The sequence below is a fragment of the Felis catus genome, chromosome A2 (assembly GCF_018350175.1).
Source record: "Felis catus isolate Fca126 chromosome A2, F.catus_Fca126_mat1.0, whole genome shotgun sequence".
In the NCBI taxonomy this organism is placed as follows: domain Eukaryota; kingdom Metazoa; phylum Chordata; class Mammalia; order Carnivora; family Felidae; genus Felis; species Felis catus.
In genome coordinates, this window is record NC_058369.1 from 154,130,153 (window position 1) to 154,146,826 (window position 16,674).

At 38.2% G+C, this 16,674-nt stretch overlaps 1 protein-coding gene and 1 long non-coding RNA gene across 14 annotated transcripts in view; one reads left to right on the forward strand and one right to left on the reverse strand.

The window, feature by feature from the left end:
* Positions 1 to 285: 285 nt before the first annotated feature.
* Positions 286 to 2,723, reverse strand: LOC109497640. Its single transcript, XR_006594636.1, has 2 exons — positions 2,413 to 2,723; positions 286 to 445 (listed from the first exon to the last, which is right to left on the reverse strand). It is a non-coding gene; the product is annotated as an uncharacterized LOC109497640 (long non-coding RNA).
* LOC101080269 (putative RNA-binding protein Luc7-like 2) overlaps positions 1,856 to 16,674 on the forward strand; it is a 56,708-nt gene continuing 41,889 nt past the window's right edge. The window contains exons 1-4 of one of the 13 annotated variants that reach the window (XM_023250613.2): positions 1,856 to 2,339; positions 12,548 to 12,624; positions 15,392 to 15,462; positions 16,470 to 16,543. In XM_023250613.2, coding sequence (XP_023106381.1) covers positions 2,279 to 2,339; positions 12,548 to 12,624; positions 15,392 to 15,462; positions 16,470 to 16,543 — 283 coding nt within the window. In that variant the 5' untranslated portion in view covers positions 1,856 to 2,278. Of the gene's footprint in view, positions 2,340 to 5,288; positions 5,373 to 5,399; positions 5,566 to 8,389; positions 8,412 to 9,743; positions 10,752 to 10,785; positions 12,625 to 14,208; positions 16,548 to 16,674 lie in introns of those variants that run through there. The other 12 variants (XM_023250615.2, XM_023250614.2, XM_006929413.3 and 9 more) reach the window with 12 other exon arrangements.

Genomic DNA, 16,674 nt, shown 5'->3' on the forward strand with positions numbered 1-16,674 from the left:
CAAAAAACACAGAACTAAAACACATATGATAACGGGCATAAAACTTCAGGAGAGGTTAAAAGGAGTCTTCTTTGTGTTATCTGGAGGAAGTGAAAAGGTATTAAGAATGCCTATTTTAACTTTTAGGGTAACTACTAAAAGAATAAAAATAAAATGAAACTTCCAAATTACTAGAATGGATGATTAAAAAGCAGGCAAGAAAGGAGAGAAAATTAACTAGATGAGACAAATAGGCAAAATAGAAGAGCTTTAAGACCAAACGAGTAATTACACAAATATAAATAATTGCTTCAATGAAAAGAAAATATGATTATTAAATTAAAAAAAGCCAACTATATGATGTTTATGATACATTTAAAATGTAAACAACCACTGAATGCTGGGACACTGGATAGTTCCTCCAGTTGTGTCTCAGGTCCTCATCTTGTAATATAAAGAAGTTGAACTGTAAAAAAAAAAATAATAATAAATAAAATGTAAGCAACCAGAAAAGTAGAAGGTAAAAGATAAAAACTAAATTCTCATTAACACATAGATATTTCAACATGTTAGTTTACTTCCCTCCTAAGTTTTTCAGAAGATTATATATATATAAATATATATATAAATATATATATGCCTCCCACTAAGACATGATAATTTGTACACTTTTATTGCGAATTGTGTTCAGTAATATTCTTAGTATTTGGAGTTGATGGAATTTTGAATTCTTTGAATAATTGGAGGGAAACTATTTTTGTCAGTTACAAAAGACAGCATAATTTAAAATTTTTTATTGGCCCAATATAGATTCAAAGTGATACTGGGCCTAGGGCTACTAATTTTATGTTTTTTACTAATCTTGCGAATAAATTATAAGTTCCAGGCTGATGCATATAAATTTTTAATGAAAAAATTTTAGTTATTTCCTTCCCAAGTATCTAGGAAGTACCTAGGTCTCGTTTTAAAGAATTAGTATTTTACAAAAAAAGTGAAAATGCCAGGCTAAGCATTTTCTGCTAGCTCATTTAACCCTCACAACAATGCTGTATGTATTTATAGCCACAAACATGAGATTACGAAATAAACTGCTGAAGGTTCCAGTTAGCAATTAGTCGACTAAGATTTTGAATCCAAGGTGATGGCAAGCTATGAATGCACAGGCTTTCTTTCCCGTTGGCAATGCTGCTGATACACTGAAAAGGCCTAATTCTTCAAATTTACCTCTTAAGCAGGAAAAAAAAGAAATTCTCTTAAAAAAAAAAAAAGATCACCTCCTTTCCTTTCTGAAGATACTGCTCAATTTTTATAGTTCCAAATTTAGACTAACAGCTTCCTGTTATAATGATAATCTGAATGGGTTAGATCATCTGTTTCCTAGTGTATTAAGTTCAGGTGTTATTTCATGAAGGGAAACTATCCAGACGTCAGTTCTCCAGGGCTCCTTTTATAGAAGGTCAAGGCAGCAGTGGGGAAAAGGTTGAGTGTACGTACGAGATTCTGGGCGGGCCCCTGAAAGCGAGTTAATCGGTCAGTGAATAGTCGTTAGAAACACGCCTGCATTAACTATTAAGATTGCTAACCTCAGTAGAACCGATCCGCATGGTCTCCACTTACTTTCGACTCGGGGTAACCCTCTGGCACATTTGCTAATTTGAGTCCCGTTCGCCAGCACAGCGTGCCACGCGACCCCAGCCCACTTGGAGAAGGGTGCGTGCAGTTTGGCGCCTCGGGCGGATCTAGCTCGAGGGTCGTTTGATAAGCACTCTCGCGAGATCTGGGGAAAGGGGCGGGCAAAGCCCGCGTGCACGCGCCCGAAAGCCGTTAGGGCGGAACCTCTCCCGGGCGGGGCGGGTGGAGCAAATACAGTTGGACGCCAGTTGGTGGAGCCCCCGCGGGAAACAACTAAGCGCGAGGAGCGTGCGCGCTCACGTCCCGGCGACGGTGGCGGCGAGCGGCGTCAGAGCTTGAAGGGGGGGCTGACGGCTTCTGGCGGGTGGCGGTGTTGGAGGCGAGAGCTTGCTTAGCCCGTAACGCCTCTGTCCCAGGACCAGACGGAGAGTGAGGGAACGAGGGTTGCTTTCGGGGGCTGCTGCTTTCCACTTACGCATCGTCGTGAGGAGCGCAGCCCGGACTCTCCTACTACAAGCCCTCCAGCTCCCTTTCCACACGCCTCGAGGCGGCGGCGGCGGCAACTGAGACAGCGTCTCACCTTCCCCCACCCCTTCCCCTGTCCCCCCCGCCCGAAAGGGCCCGGTCTGCGCCCCACCCCCGCCCGCCCGCTTGCTACGCCGCCGCCATGTCGGCGCAGGCCCAGATGCGCGCGATGCTGGACCAGTTGATGGGCACCTCCCGGGACGGTAAGTGTCTGCCAGTGCCCTGGGGGTGGGGGAGGGGAAGGGAAAGCGAGGGGAAGGGGCTCCGCGGGCGTACCTGGGCTTGCGTGTGTGGCTGAGTAAGGGGCTCCCAGATTGGTAACACGAGGTCCCGGCTCCCGTCCCATCCAATCAGGGTTGGGCAGGCGGGCTTGGGGGGCGGTGACCGAGCGGATTGGCGGGAACTGCTGCCAATGGGGTCAGACGGGGCCTGGAGGCAGAAAGGAGAGTTTGAGATTCAATGTTGACTTGTCTGGGATGGGGGAGCCCACGTCTCTGTTGGCGTAGTGGGGCATCCCGTCTTGTGGCTGATGAGGTATCGGTGGGCCGCTAAAGCCTCCGCCCCTGAACTAATTCCTTCACCCAGAGCTTTGGGATCATCCCTCGCCGCCGCCCTCCCGAGCATCCAGAGACAACTGGCCGCCCCCTCCCCCCACCCCCCCGCCCCTTACCTGGGTCCGGAGGAAACCTTCACAGTGATTCCAGCCCCAGAAGTGCACTCTCGATCCCCACAGAAACAACCATTCTTATGGAAAAAATCTGACCCAAACCATGGTTTCTTGAAGTGGGTGTGTTTGGCCCCATTTTGTGAAAAGAAAAAATGTTATGGCCTGTTTTTTTCCGAGAGACCTCCATCTTGTTAGAGAATTTAATAGAAGCTTTGTTCAGTAAATATTGACAAATCTTGCATGTGCCCCAAATAGAGCCATTTTGAAAATGTGGTGCCCAGTGAAATAGAATCGAGGGAAACAATCCTTTGAAGCACTTAGGTTAGAGTTTGTGTAGAAAATCACTAATTGCTGGATATCTTGTCATAAAGAATTTCTAATAAAAAGATGAAATGCTGTTGCTTTTTTGGTGATGATAATAACAGTGTATTCTCAAATTGAGCTCAAATCCATGCTATTTGCGAGGAAAGATCTAGTTTAGTACTTTCTCTTATAACAGCAAAACACTTGCTCATTTTTATATGTTGCTTGTTTAGGTAGATTGTTTCTTAGCCATTAAAGAAATGCTTTTTTCTTGAAAAGTTATTTAAATTGCTTGACGTAAGAGAAAAGGCACACATATTTTTAACAGTTGCTCTTTTGATTTTCTTGAGTACTTTGCAGCAAAATATGTGAGTAGATTAAAAAATATGTACTGAATTCATATACTTTTCGCAATGCATATTAAGAGTGGCTTTTCAGTGTTCACATTTGAATTTTAATAGAAACCCACATTGGGAACTTGTCTTCATAGGACATATAAACAAATAGGTGGAGGTGGCAGACCTATTTGTGGTTGTGTAGAGAGGAGGGGAAGATTGGGAAGGAAATGAATTTTGTGTAGTAAACCCTTGAAAGTTAACATTAATTAAAAATGCCCCTGGAGAGACTGTTAACCTGTTCATTTTCCACTTTAGATAAGAATGGCTATTTTATAACTGCAGCATGTCTTGACATTGCACCTTTTCCATAATGAAGATGGTATTGGGAAGAGACCTAATTCAGGATTTTAGTTGATAGAATAACTGATTTTTGGAATAGCAATTTGGAAATCATTTAAGATTTTACATGAAACTTTTAATCCTAGATGGATACCATTTTTGGTACCTTCTGCATGGATTGAATTTTCTAATTTTACTGGGAGGGTAGTTGGAGCAAAGTAACTGTTAATCAGTTGCCTGATAAATTTCCAAACTAGGTAGCCAATCTAGTATTGCAAAGCTACATAAAAAAATACCTTTCTTTCTATTCCTGTGTGTGTAGACAGCAGAAACATGGGTTTCTTAAAATCCATTCTGCTTTGTATACAAATTTACATTTTTATGTGTCTGTTACTGGATTTTTTTTGCCTCCAGACTAAGAGGATTTACCAATGAACTCATGTAAACAAGTCCACGATATTATTTAGCTGAAATGACTGGATTTTCACTGCTGTGTTGGGCCAGAAGTAAGAAACCTACTACTTTCAAGGAAAAGAATTGAATGTTTTTTTAGATATCCAGATTAATTCTTTTATGTATACAAGATAAGAATCAGAACATTCTTTTCCTTCTTACTAGATAATGAGTTTACATATTTCATCTTATGATTCAGGACCTTTAAATAATTAGGATTGTTCTTTTTTAGCATACAGTCAACTTCAAGTTATCCAGGGGTAGGGGGACATGGATACGTTTCTGAATAACACCATATAATTTGAAACCACATAATGGAAAGCTTTGTATTGGACAAAGGAACAGCTTACAGGGAATGCTGTTGGGTGTCTTTGGCACTAAGAGGTGGAAATGGGGATCCAAGAGGTGGGAGAGAGATGGAAAAGGTAGGTAGGGGAAGGTATTTAAGGCAGCTTTGTCTCTCTCTCTCTCTCTTTCTCTCTCTCTCTCTTTTTTTAAATCACCCCAGAGACTATAAGACAACTACAGTCTTCTGGGATAGTGGGACTCAAAGTTGCAATAATGCCCCTCAACCCCTAGTGTCCTGTCTCAGGGAATCTGAAGTGGCACAAGAGGCCTAGGGCGCTGGGAAAACCTTTCCCTCTCACCTCCCCATCTTCTCCACCAATAAAAATATTTCTTCCTTCTTCCCCTCCCCCCAAATCAGTGTTTAATTCTTTTTAAAACTCCTTGGAGATGTAAATCTATTAAAAGTAGACCTTACTCTGAGTTACTTAAATCAGTTAATCATTTAGATTACCTAAACTTCATTGAAATTCTTAGAAATAGGAATTTTAGTGTCAGGGAAATGGAGAGGTAATTTTGGAGCACTGGGCACTCCCAGGAAGGTCAGTCCTGGGTGAGTGGTGGAAGTGGGGGGCTTCGGACAACCAGAGGGCAGCATGATGGTGCTGGGAGGCTGGGCAGGGGGATGACCAGGAGGTGGGAGAGGAATGCATAAGGGTGGTGGGAGGGCCAAAGACAAACTTTGCCTTCTTTGCAATTTTGCCTAGGGCCCTGGTGGTGGCAACCGCCTGTGTGCCACTGAAAATCGTGCCGATGCCTGGCATACTGCATAAATGGAAGCAGGGTACCGCGTGAGTTGAAACATTGGTCACACTATATAAAGTTTGTATATGTGAATCAGTGTAACTCATACCCATGTAACTGGGGGTCTGACTGTATTTGGATTTTTCTGATAAGGCATCATGGGCTAAGGAAAAGAGCCCTGGGCTGAGACTCAGGAGACCTGGTTTCTAGCCCCAGCTGTACCTCTAATTATAACCTTGGGTAAGTCGCTTAACCTTTTTTGCCTCAAGTTAAATCAATAATTTGTTAAATGGGAAACCAAACAATTTCCTATGTTACACTCAGAAAGTATTGAAAAATAAGTATATTGTAAGCTTTTTAGAAGAGAGGAACCATAAGTAGATATAAATTAGTATATTATTTTATCTGAAGTTTGAGATACATTAAACTTTATAAATACTTTTCTGTTTCAGTTGTTAGCGTTAATAGAAGGGAGATGGATAATTTATTTTCCCTGAACGTAGTCCATTTGAAAGTAGGGAGGAGTAGCAAAGGAAAATTCGAGCAGCAGTTTGAGAACTCTTTGTGACAGTTGGAGGAGCTCTTGTGTCCTTTCACAGGCTGTAGTCATTTCTTCGGAGTTAGGTTAATTGCAGGGATGTCCCTTAGCTAAAGCCCTATTGCCAACACATACAATTTGGTTATAAGTCTCTGTTCCCGACCCCAAAAACGCGTGGCAAGGTGCAAGGGATAGGAATTAAACAAAATTGAGGATATGAATTTAGATTACATCCTAAGTTTGGAAACTAGGGAATTTACAGTAAGCAGTTTTGAGGACTCTGTACATTTTAATTACTTAACAACCTTTAAATAGAGATCATTTCTGAAAGGTTAAAACAGGCCAGGAATGGCATCACCCCTCTCCCCACCCCCACATCCCCTACCGCAAACAACCAGTAGACTAATAGAATATAGAATATGGAATAGAATTTTATAGCATCATTAGTTGCCCATTATGGCTAGGAAATGTTGAGGGCAAGTTAAAGCTCTCAGATAATTTTACCTGTTTTTCAGGGTAATCTTTCTAACCATACAATGATGTACTTCCTCAGTTCATAGAGTACATTTCATCATAATTTAATATTTCTGCTAATTAGTTATATTATACAATAGTTTTCTGGAATCTAAAATTAAAAGGATACTACTCATCCTAGGAGATAGCCAGGAAAGTAGAGTTCAGAAAATAATTTACTTGTTCTTAATGTAAGTTTAATGGTACGTAAGTGTTGAACCTGTGGGACAGTATGACATTGCTGCCTTTCTGCGAAATGAATAATTGAATCCAAGATTGAAGTAGTGTTTTCTTCAGTGGATTTTCTTCATAAAATCATCTTTACTGTAATCTGTGTTCCTTGACTTGTCATCAACATTGAGAGCATTTTTTTTTAATTTTTCTCATTAGCATAATGAACCATATTTATTTCTTGGTCGGTTGTAAGCCATTCTTCTATTCTACTTGGATTGTTCATTTTAAGTGAAGGAGGCATAGCCTTTGATGTACAAGCACACATTTTAAAAAATAATGGGGGGGCGCCTGCGTGGCGCAGTCAGTTAAGCATCCGACTTCAGCCAGGTCACTATCTCGCGGTCCGTGAGTTCGAGCCCCGCATCGGGCTCTGGGCTGATGGCTCAGAGCCTGGAGCCTGTTTCCGATTCTGTGTCTCCCTCTCTCTCTGCCCCTCCCCCGTTCATGCCCTGTCTCGCTCTGTCCCAAAAATAAATAAAAAAAAAAACGTTGAAAAAAAAATTAAAAAAAAAAAAATAATGGGGTGTATCTTACTCCAGAGCTTGTAAATTCTTTTAACGTAAGAAATTTTAGCAAAAAATAAAGGCTAAACAGTAGTTAAACATAAGCCTAGTAAGAGTTTTAGTAAATATTTGACTTCCATCAGAGGTCCAGGCGTATCAAAACATTGAAAGCTCTGCTAACATCCATATAGTAAATCTGTTGTAAACAAACTTTAACTCATTTTGCATTTTGAACTCTGAATATTTCTGTCTGCAAGACGGTCCAGAAAATAAGAATAGTATCATTTCATACAATCTTGTATTGTCCTTGGGTTGTCTGTAGCTGTTTAGCTGTCTTCAAGGAAGCCTATGCAAGAGAGCCTATGCTCTCTTTTACTTAGGTAAATAAGTTGGAACCGAAGAAAAATCATTTTGTCTATCACTGCATAAGCTCTGTAAGCAGTAAGTAAATGATTTGGTTTGGATAAGATGTCCTACAAGGAGAAATGGTGAGCTGCATGTTCAAGATAGGTAGCAGGAACTCAAGGGCAAATTGAAGTCATGGATCATGGTCATTCAGTGAGTCAGATCGTGTTCATTACCAGGTGATTTCATACAGACCTTAAAGCTTGAAGTTGCTGAGTTCAGGCAAGTGGTGGGGTTACAAAGATAGATGGCTTTGAACTGAAGGTCACTAAGTGTAGGCAAAACTGTGATAAATGAGGCAGATGCTCCTCAAGAATGAAATTCTAGAAATGAAATAGGTTGAATCCTAAGAGCCTAGGGCTGTTATGTTAGTATAATCTATCAGAAAGTATAAGTGATTGTACTTGTCCACCTTAATCATTCTTAATAAGAAGTCGACTAAGAAGATGAAGAAAGTTGGAACATTTTGCTGGAGAAAGAATGAGGGAGTGAGAGAGGGTACATTTCTGATGGGACTCTTACAAATACAGCACCTACAGAAAAGTCATTCTGTTCCTTTTGATTTAAATTCTCATACACTAGTAGCTGCTAGGGTAGAAATTGGAAGGCAAGGCCAAAATACATCAGTTAATCAATTTTTGTAAGGTTATTGAGGTAATAGAGAAAAGTAGTTTGTAAACACTGAATAAATGTCATATTTTGCTGTTTAACATGGGCTAGAGAAAGGAGTCTTCAGAATTTTTTTCTAAAAAAAACTCTCACTAGATATTGATCCATATGTTCTAATTTAGTTGTGAACCGTGTGCAGTGATGTTTGACCTGTGTGATTCAACATGAAAAGAATTTAACAAGCTGCCTTTGCTGAGTGTTTTGTCATGTCTCCTGAATGCATGGTAAATTGTTTTGTTTTATCTTCTTGAGACCTCAGTTTTCTCCTTCAGAGTTAAACTTTCCAAAGTTTTGCCCTTCAGTTAGATAGGTTGGATAATTATTGGATAGTATCTTCACTATACTTAGTTGCTCACTGCTTCTTTATTCTGTCCTACTGTTAGATTACACAGTAGACGATTTTCAGTTATATTTTAGGTCAGGATTGGCACTGTGGCCCACTTGGCTTTTTGTAAATAAAGTTTTATAGGAGCACAGCCATGCCTATTTGTGTACATATTGTCTATGGCCGTTTTGCCTTAGAACAGAGTTGAGTAGCAAGAGACATATGGCTGCAAGCTTAAAATGTTTGCTATCTGGCCCTGTAAGAAAAAGCTTATTGGTCACTATTCTAGATGAGTGATTCTCAAAGTGTGATCCTTAGACCAGCAACTTTAGTAATACCTGGGAACTTGTTAGAAATGCAGATTCTTGGGTCCACCCCAGATCAACTGACTCCAGAAATTCTGGGGATTGGGAGCAGTAATGTATGATTTAAGAAGCCTTCTACATGACCCTGATGCACATTAAAGTTTGAGAAACCCTGTTCTCTAGGTAAATGTTTCCTGAATATTAGTCACACTACCACATTGACTATTTTTTACTCCGTTTTCTGTTTTTTAATATTTTCTTTATTTCAACTCACTTTCTAAAATTTTATTTTAAAATGAAAATTTATGTCAGCAGAAAAATACAGTGAGAACAACATGGTATTTTAAGAGGTAACTTAGACTCACAAAAAAAGAGAGATAACCTAGACTGTGTTGTCACTTTGTGCTAAACATTAGAACTTGTTAGGTGTTAAGCACTAGATGGACTTCGTGTACTTTTAAACTTAATCGTGATAAAGAATCACCACTAAATGAGTAGTGCTTAAAATGTTGGTGAAATCCTGTTGGTAAAATCATACAACACCTAAAATCATCTTTTGTACAAATCTCATACTCTGGCATGAAAGTTGTAGTTGTTCATATGAAAGAAAAAGCTGCTTGAACTGTACGTACCCAAGACCGGAAGTGGAAATAACTGACCAGAAGAAATATATACCTGTGAGATGGAGAGCTCTAGGAGTCCCTAGAGAGGTTCATCTAGACTTCTAGGGTGACATTACCTCATTTAGCTTTAATTCTCACCTCTCCAATAGTGTTTTGGTCTACAGTGACCAGTGGTTTTGCAGGATTTCACCAACCTGTGGGAATGTGAAAAGGTGCCTGGATGTGGGAAAAGTTGCTTATCAAAGATAACCCCTGGACTAGAAACTGGGGTGGGGTGGGGGGGAATGGCTGTGGTTTTACATTGTGGACAGGAGAACAGCAGGACATGCTTGTTAAGATAACAGTGGATTCATCTCAGGTTCTAGAAACCATGCGTTCGTATTTTGAGAAATTCCCATGTTATTTAATTTGCCTCTTAGTATTTAGAGGGATACTTCCCCTAGGCATGGTGTTCTGTATACTTATTGGCTGATGTGCTTTAGGGTATAGTAATTGTTGATAAGAATAGAATCTTTCTTTCCTGAGTATCTCCAAGTTGCTGAGTTGATTTAGCTATTCCTTTCCTTAGAGATTATGGACATATTTATTTTCTTTTGTCTCTGCAGTAAAGAGTGATACAAGACTAACCTTAGAGGGACTGAAAGTCTAGTAGGGAATGAAGATTTACTCATGAGCAGTTACGTTTAATTTTAAGTGATGAGTTCTGTGATGCTGATTATAGGGGCCTAATTTTGCAAATACTGTTTAAAAATACAAAAGACTCTCAAACACCTATAGGAGTAAACAGATGTTATTTTGTATGTTTTCTTGAAATTAAAAAAAAAAAAAAAAAAGCATTACAAATGAAGTTCCTTCTCTTCGCTTCAGAGTCACAGTCCTTTCCCCAGAGGCAATCCTTGTGAATTTAGCGTGTATCCAATGTGACACAGTATTTCTCCTGTGTCGTTTCAGTAGTTAGAAGGCTCAGTCTCCTTCATGGTAATCTCTGTTTTTCATTTTAACTTCCTTTATCATTGAGATGTCTGTCACTTCTGTCCTTTGATATTCTCATTTCTTTTCCTTTTTTATTTCTTCATTATTTTTTGATTTGGGGAGGCTCCTGCTTAGCTTTCATAGCTATAGCCAACCAGTGAGAACTTGTCTTTTTGGTAAATTAGCCAATCACTTTTTCTTTGGTTCTTTTCAGCTATTTCTTCATAGCCAGAGATAGCTTTCGTTACTTCTAATTTTGTGTATAGAAAGTTGTGGATGATAGAAGGCACCAGATACCCAGAGTACAAGTGTTACTGTATCAGAATTGCAGCTCTGCAAGTAAGTATCAAAATACAAAATTTAGCAGGCTGCAACCTTTTAATGACTAATTTTCCTTTATGACATGTATCATAATAACAAATTCTGTATAATCTAGAACTTAATTTTTAGGTAACAATTTATTAATAAGGCTTTTCTGATGTGTTTCTTAAGTCTAAAAGGAGAAATCTATTGACAGATTTCGTGAAGTATGTATTCCACCACTACCCCAGCCAGTGGCCAAGACTGCTTGTGTAATGAGAGAAGATATAGTTGTGGCAAGGGGTGGAATAGAGCCTTTGGAATGTAGCTACTTTAGTATTTCTGTTCTCACATTTCCATCACCATTCTGTTAGCTCTTAAATATCATGCAAGCTTTTTCACCTAATACAAAGGTTATTTCCCTGTCTCATTCTTTATAATTTGTTACAGGGATTTTTATAGACAAGTAGGCTGGTAGAATTAAAAAGTTGTTTTAGCATTATTGATCTTTGATCATACTTGGTAAGAACGAACTTGTTCTAGAAATTTATTCTACAATGGGCATTGCATTTTTTAAATGTTGGGGTTGTCTTGGGGCTTCTGGTGGGGGTAACAGTACCTATTTGTAATTATAAACCTATAGGATCATATGCAAAGATTAGGAGGGATATAGCCTTTCTGTACCATATAGTACCCTTACTTTTGCATTTTCCGGGGTAAAGGAAATTTTCTCCTATTCACTCAGTATGATTTTATAAGTTCTGTTAGATAGAAGTGACTTGATATTACATTTGGGAGGGAGAATACCATAATTGGTTTTTCCCACTGCCACCTTCGGCTGAGTACATTTTCTTTCCTTATGTAGTAAATATATTCTTGAAAAGTTTGACGTGTATCAAGTCACATTAACTGTTTTCAAAGCATCTGTAATCATAATATGCTAAGACATGGTAGTGAGTCCTTTTATAAAACAAATTCTATACTTTGAAGTATGTAAGCATGTGGTGAATTAAACTGAATGTATTTATTAACAATTACATGGAGTAATAGATTTTTTAAAAGAATAATTACACAAGAGTTCTTACAGATGAGTTTTAAGGCTGAATTCTAAAGGAACAGCAAAGGTAGGTGGGAGAAGTTAGTAGTTGATGAGAAACTTCAAGGAGGGTGTAAAAGTAAATCGGTTCTTCAGTGTAGTAGGCACTGTGCAGCAGTAATCACCTGCTTTTACCTCTGAACACAAGGGTTTACTGAGGCCGGGCAAGTTTCTCCCTGCCCTAGACTAGAAATTGGCTATGGGTCTTTATATAGTTTCCTTGTTACTATATGGACTCAGTAGCTAATACGAGAAATGGTGGTAAGAAGGTGAAGCATTTCTCTGTGTTTGATGATTTGAGGGCACAGGGAAATGAGAAGCTTTAAGCGTTTGGTTAGATGCCTGTCTTTCTTGCTCTGCTTTCCTCTCACTGAAGGGGTATGCATTTTATTTCAGGGGGAATGTGCCTACTCTGTCCTAAGCCATTGGTGACACTTGGCCCATAATAAGTGTACCTGCGGGGAGGGCTTTTCTTTTTCTGGCCCCATTTATAAGCCAGGGGTTGCTTCCATTTGCTTTGTGTGCTGTTGAGTTTTATTCTCTCTGGTTTCCCTAAGCTAAGCTCTAAGCTAATTCTATACAAAAGAAATATTAATTAGTTGTTTTTATAAGTTGCTTGCCATTAATGCCTGATAATATGCAGTAAAATAAGGATTCTGCATACCATTATATATGTCAAATATTACAGACTTTAAGGTTCTTTTAATTACAATACTAAACTCAGTTCACTTTTGCTTAGCCTTCACAGTTGTTGATCACATAGCATGGTCATCCACTCACAGCTTAAAAAAATACAGGGAGCATCGGAGAGAATGGGTAAAGTAAAATTTTGATGTTTTTAAAATAGCACCTAAATCTATGAAAGTTTATTTGATTTATTGTTTGTATGGGAGGGAGAGGGTGGGTGGTACTGGAGGGAGGGTGGGGGGTGGGCATTGGTAAAATAGCATGCACCATGTAAAACGATGTCAGATACGATATAGGCTGGTTTTCATTGTTACTAGTACAATTTAGGTCTTAAGTCTGTTTCAGAAAAGGTAGGACCATAAAATAGTGGTGTTGGCATTTTGCAGTGGGCTTATTTTTCCCTCCCAGCAGATTGGAGGGGATTTTGAGAATAGCAATATTTGAGTACAGTTTGGACAGGAGCCTTCTTTTTAGAGCGGCCTGTTGGCATTCCCCAAGTGAAACTGCTTCACTGCCATGTTAGGCCCTGTTAACTTGCTGAAAAACTTTTGAGAGGAATATTAGGCATTCCAGTTTTTATTGTACCCCTGCAATCAGGTATTCCCAAATACAAATTACAATTTGTGAAGCTCATGAAGGGGTTGAATCAAAGAGAGAGGTAAAATAAGTTGTTACTCTGAAGTTAGTTGCTTGGTAGGAAATATTGACAGAAATTTTGATGCTTGCATTCAGATGAAAGGCACTTTGCCCAGCAAAGTTCTCAGTCAAGTTTCTTATTCTACAAACTTGGCATTGTAGGTATGTACAAAGCCTAATTAATGTAGAGGTTATAGGGCAGAGCAACCTCCATACTTTTATGGTTAGGACATTGTGTTGCTATTAAATCACTTGATCTAATCTCTGCCCCATAATTTTTAAACTTTTTTTTTTTTTACTTTGTTTATATACTAAAAATCTGGATTGAAGAAAAAAATGAAAAAAATTAAGAAATCAGGTATTACCCACACAATATTCCGACCCCAACTTTGCTCTTCCCTTACATTGAAGTCATTTGCCAAAGTAAAATAAGACTTGCCGTGTTTACCATTTCCTAAGCCTTTCTGCCTCTATAAACTTTGTCAAAGATAATACTCCAGTTTGGAATGTTCTTCTTCTTTCCTGTGGTTTAAGTCCTATCTTTTCTTTAAAATTGGGCTTCTACTTTTTGCATGAAGCCTTTTTTCTAACCTCTCCATCCTTGGTGGCCATTCTATAGCGTCTTAGAAATATTGAAGTACTACTGTTAGTGAAACCCATTTGGCACTCGGGTCATGCTACCTTTATTACTTGTTAAATGTCCTCTTTCTCTCTCAGAATCATGGACTCCTTGAGGGTAGAGAGCTTCTAATTATATGCCTATTTGTAGCCCCATTGACTAGCCCAGAGGAGATACTTTCACTAATAGGTTTGATTCTGTGATTTGGATCCAATGTTAGTGTAAGAAGGTAATTGTTTTTTCATAACTCAGGTAATTTTTATATGAATATAGGCCCAGAAGACCCAAAGATAAAGTATATTGAATTCATAAAGTAATTTTTTGTATTCAAAGATTTGATTCATAATTGTTTTTTATTAATTGTAGTCTCCCTCCCCCTACCAACACCCCCCCCTCCCCCCCATGGGCACTGTTTTACCTAGTTTCTTTTGAAAAACATGGTTTGGGCCAGATACCTTGACAGAAACCAAAATTACCAGTATTTTTATTTTAAAAATTCTTTGTTGATTTAGCCAAATTATACTTCCATGGTATATGCCCAAATAAACTAATGAAATACTGCTTGGTAGTGTAAACAAATTATTTTAAAATGTTAACCTTAAGACTCTTAAGTAAAGGTTTAAAAATACAAATAAACAGATACTTAGTTGCTAGTTCCTCAGGATATTTCTGTATCTTAAATTATTAGGGGTTTTATTATTTCATTGTCTTAAAGGTTTCTGTAATGCATAGGCTGATATTTGATAGCTGTATTTATTGTGTTTGCAGTTATCAAATGTTTTTAGAGCAAGCATTTTGAGGCACTGAGAAGTTACTTTAAAACACTTTTTGGCATTTATAGAAGTAGATTCTTTTTGTAAAAACTCATCAGAGATAGTCTTTGCTAAATTCATATTTGGAATTGTTTATATTTCACTTGATAGCTGTGTCTTCAGGGCACATATATCTTAATATTAGATTTAATGTTGTGATTTCTGAAGCAAAAACAGTCGCCCTACTTCACAAATGTTTGATTAGTAAGATTCCTAAGAACCTTGATTTTATTCTAAAGCCTGGTTTATAATAATCTTGAGCCATTAGTTTGACATAGCATTGAAACAGTACTCTTGTTACATACTAAAAAGCTTAGATATTGTAGCAGGGAGAGTCCTAGATATGAAAGGGGTTTTTTTTTTTCCTACTTAAAACCTACACGATCTTTAAGTTTCTTAATATAATTTGGGTAGAGATTTTAAATAAGACAGTTTTTCTTACATGCCAGTAAGCAAAAAATGTCTAGTATATAGCATTGCCTTTCTGGTGCGAGCTTAACTTATTCTAATGTGAACTTAGGCCCTCCCCAAAGTCTAAAATGAGGTAAAATTTTTTAAAAAGCATTTTTTAAAAACCCCAGTTGGCCCACAGAGCATTTCCTAGAGTTCCAGCATTGGACTTTTTCCAGTGGTCAATCATATTCTTTTGTAGGGTTACACTTGTTAAGTCAATATTTTGAAAAATAAAACACCCTGATTTTGTTCACTTTTGTTTTCATATACAAGAATCTTTACAGTCAACATGTACTTCTAGATGCTGTATTGAAATTGCTGGCAGAGTCTATTCTATACAAACTGAACAATCTGGCCCCTTGTTTTATTTGTAAAGGTTCAATGTATCTATGCCTGCCTACTTCAATCTGCAAGGGAGTGTCAGAAAGGCCCCGCATTCGCCGAGCCGTGAGTTATCACTAACTTTTCAGATGTGTTAATGAATGTGGAACAAAAGCAGTTGTGTTTAAAAGGAAAAAAGGACCATCAAAATAACCTTTATTATAGTAGCAGGCGTGAACACTAAATGATTTATTCCAAATTGTGGTGTCAAAAATAACCTACTTTAACTAGAGACTAGCCTCTAGAAAACCTATTGTTGAACTGCTCTGAAGCTATCATTTTAGCTATAAATTATTTTTCTTAAATATAATATACCCTGATTACAAATTAGAGTGTTAAGTCTTTTTAACGGAGTTAAAACAATTTGAACAAAATCTTACCCCACCTGAAAATGACATATTTAGTTGACTGCATTAAGCTCTTCAAATAAGACCATGTGAAAGGGGTAAAGGCTTAACCTTTTTGTTGCTCACATGTAAAAAACAAATTAAGTAATTGGATCACTTCCTAGATGAGTTTTTGGAGTGCCCCAGGCATCACATGAAGTACAGAGGTTTTTATAATCTCTTTTGGTACCAACAGTTCTCGCTTCAGTAATTCATCAGTAGGTTTTCATTCATCAATGATGGTATCAATTTAAGGCTAAAATAAAACACATTTCTTAGGGTTGATCATTCTACATAGAGGAAACATCCTTAAGAGATTTTCCCCCCCAAGGAGATTCTAAGCAAAAAAATTGTAACTAACATCTATATTTTGTTATTAGAGCTAGTTACCTTTATTTTTCTTAGACTCTTTAAAATTTGAGTTAGATAGGCCTATTTGATTAGCAGGTTGGATGCTTCTGTTGCTTAGGAGGTATATTGTGTTATATGAAGACAATAAATTTAAATGTACCCAGTTTGGCCATATATAGCACAGACCACCTAAAACGTGAAGGTATGGTACCTTTGGAGGCATTAAAGTTAACGTTTCATTTAGGCAATGTGCCTTTGTTTGACTGGTGTGTAAGTCCTTCTTCCAGGTTTGTACACTCTTAAACACGCTATTCTACCCTCTCTAACTCATCCCAGCAGCAAATGGGAGACACTTCAGCTGGAACAAAATAGTGGAAGAAATGGCGTCTGGGGTTCAGTGGGGATTCGCAGTGTGTATGCAATGTTTGCAAGATTACTTTTTATGTTTTTCAATTAATGTAAATAATTACAAAATAAATCTATGCTTAGCGTCAAGTAGGGAACATTGTATACCAGTAGAAACTCTCCTAGTGGGTCTGCT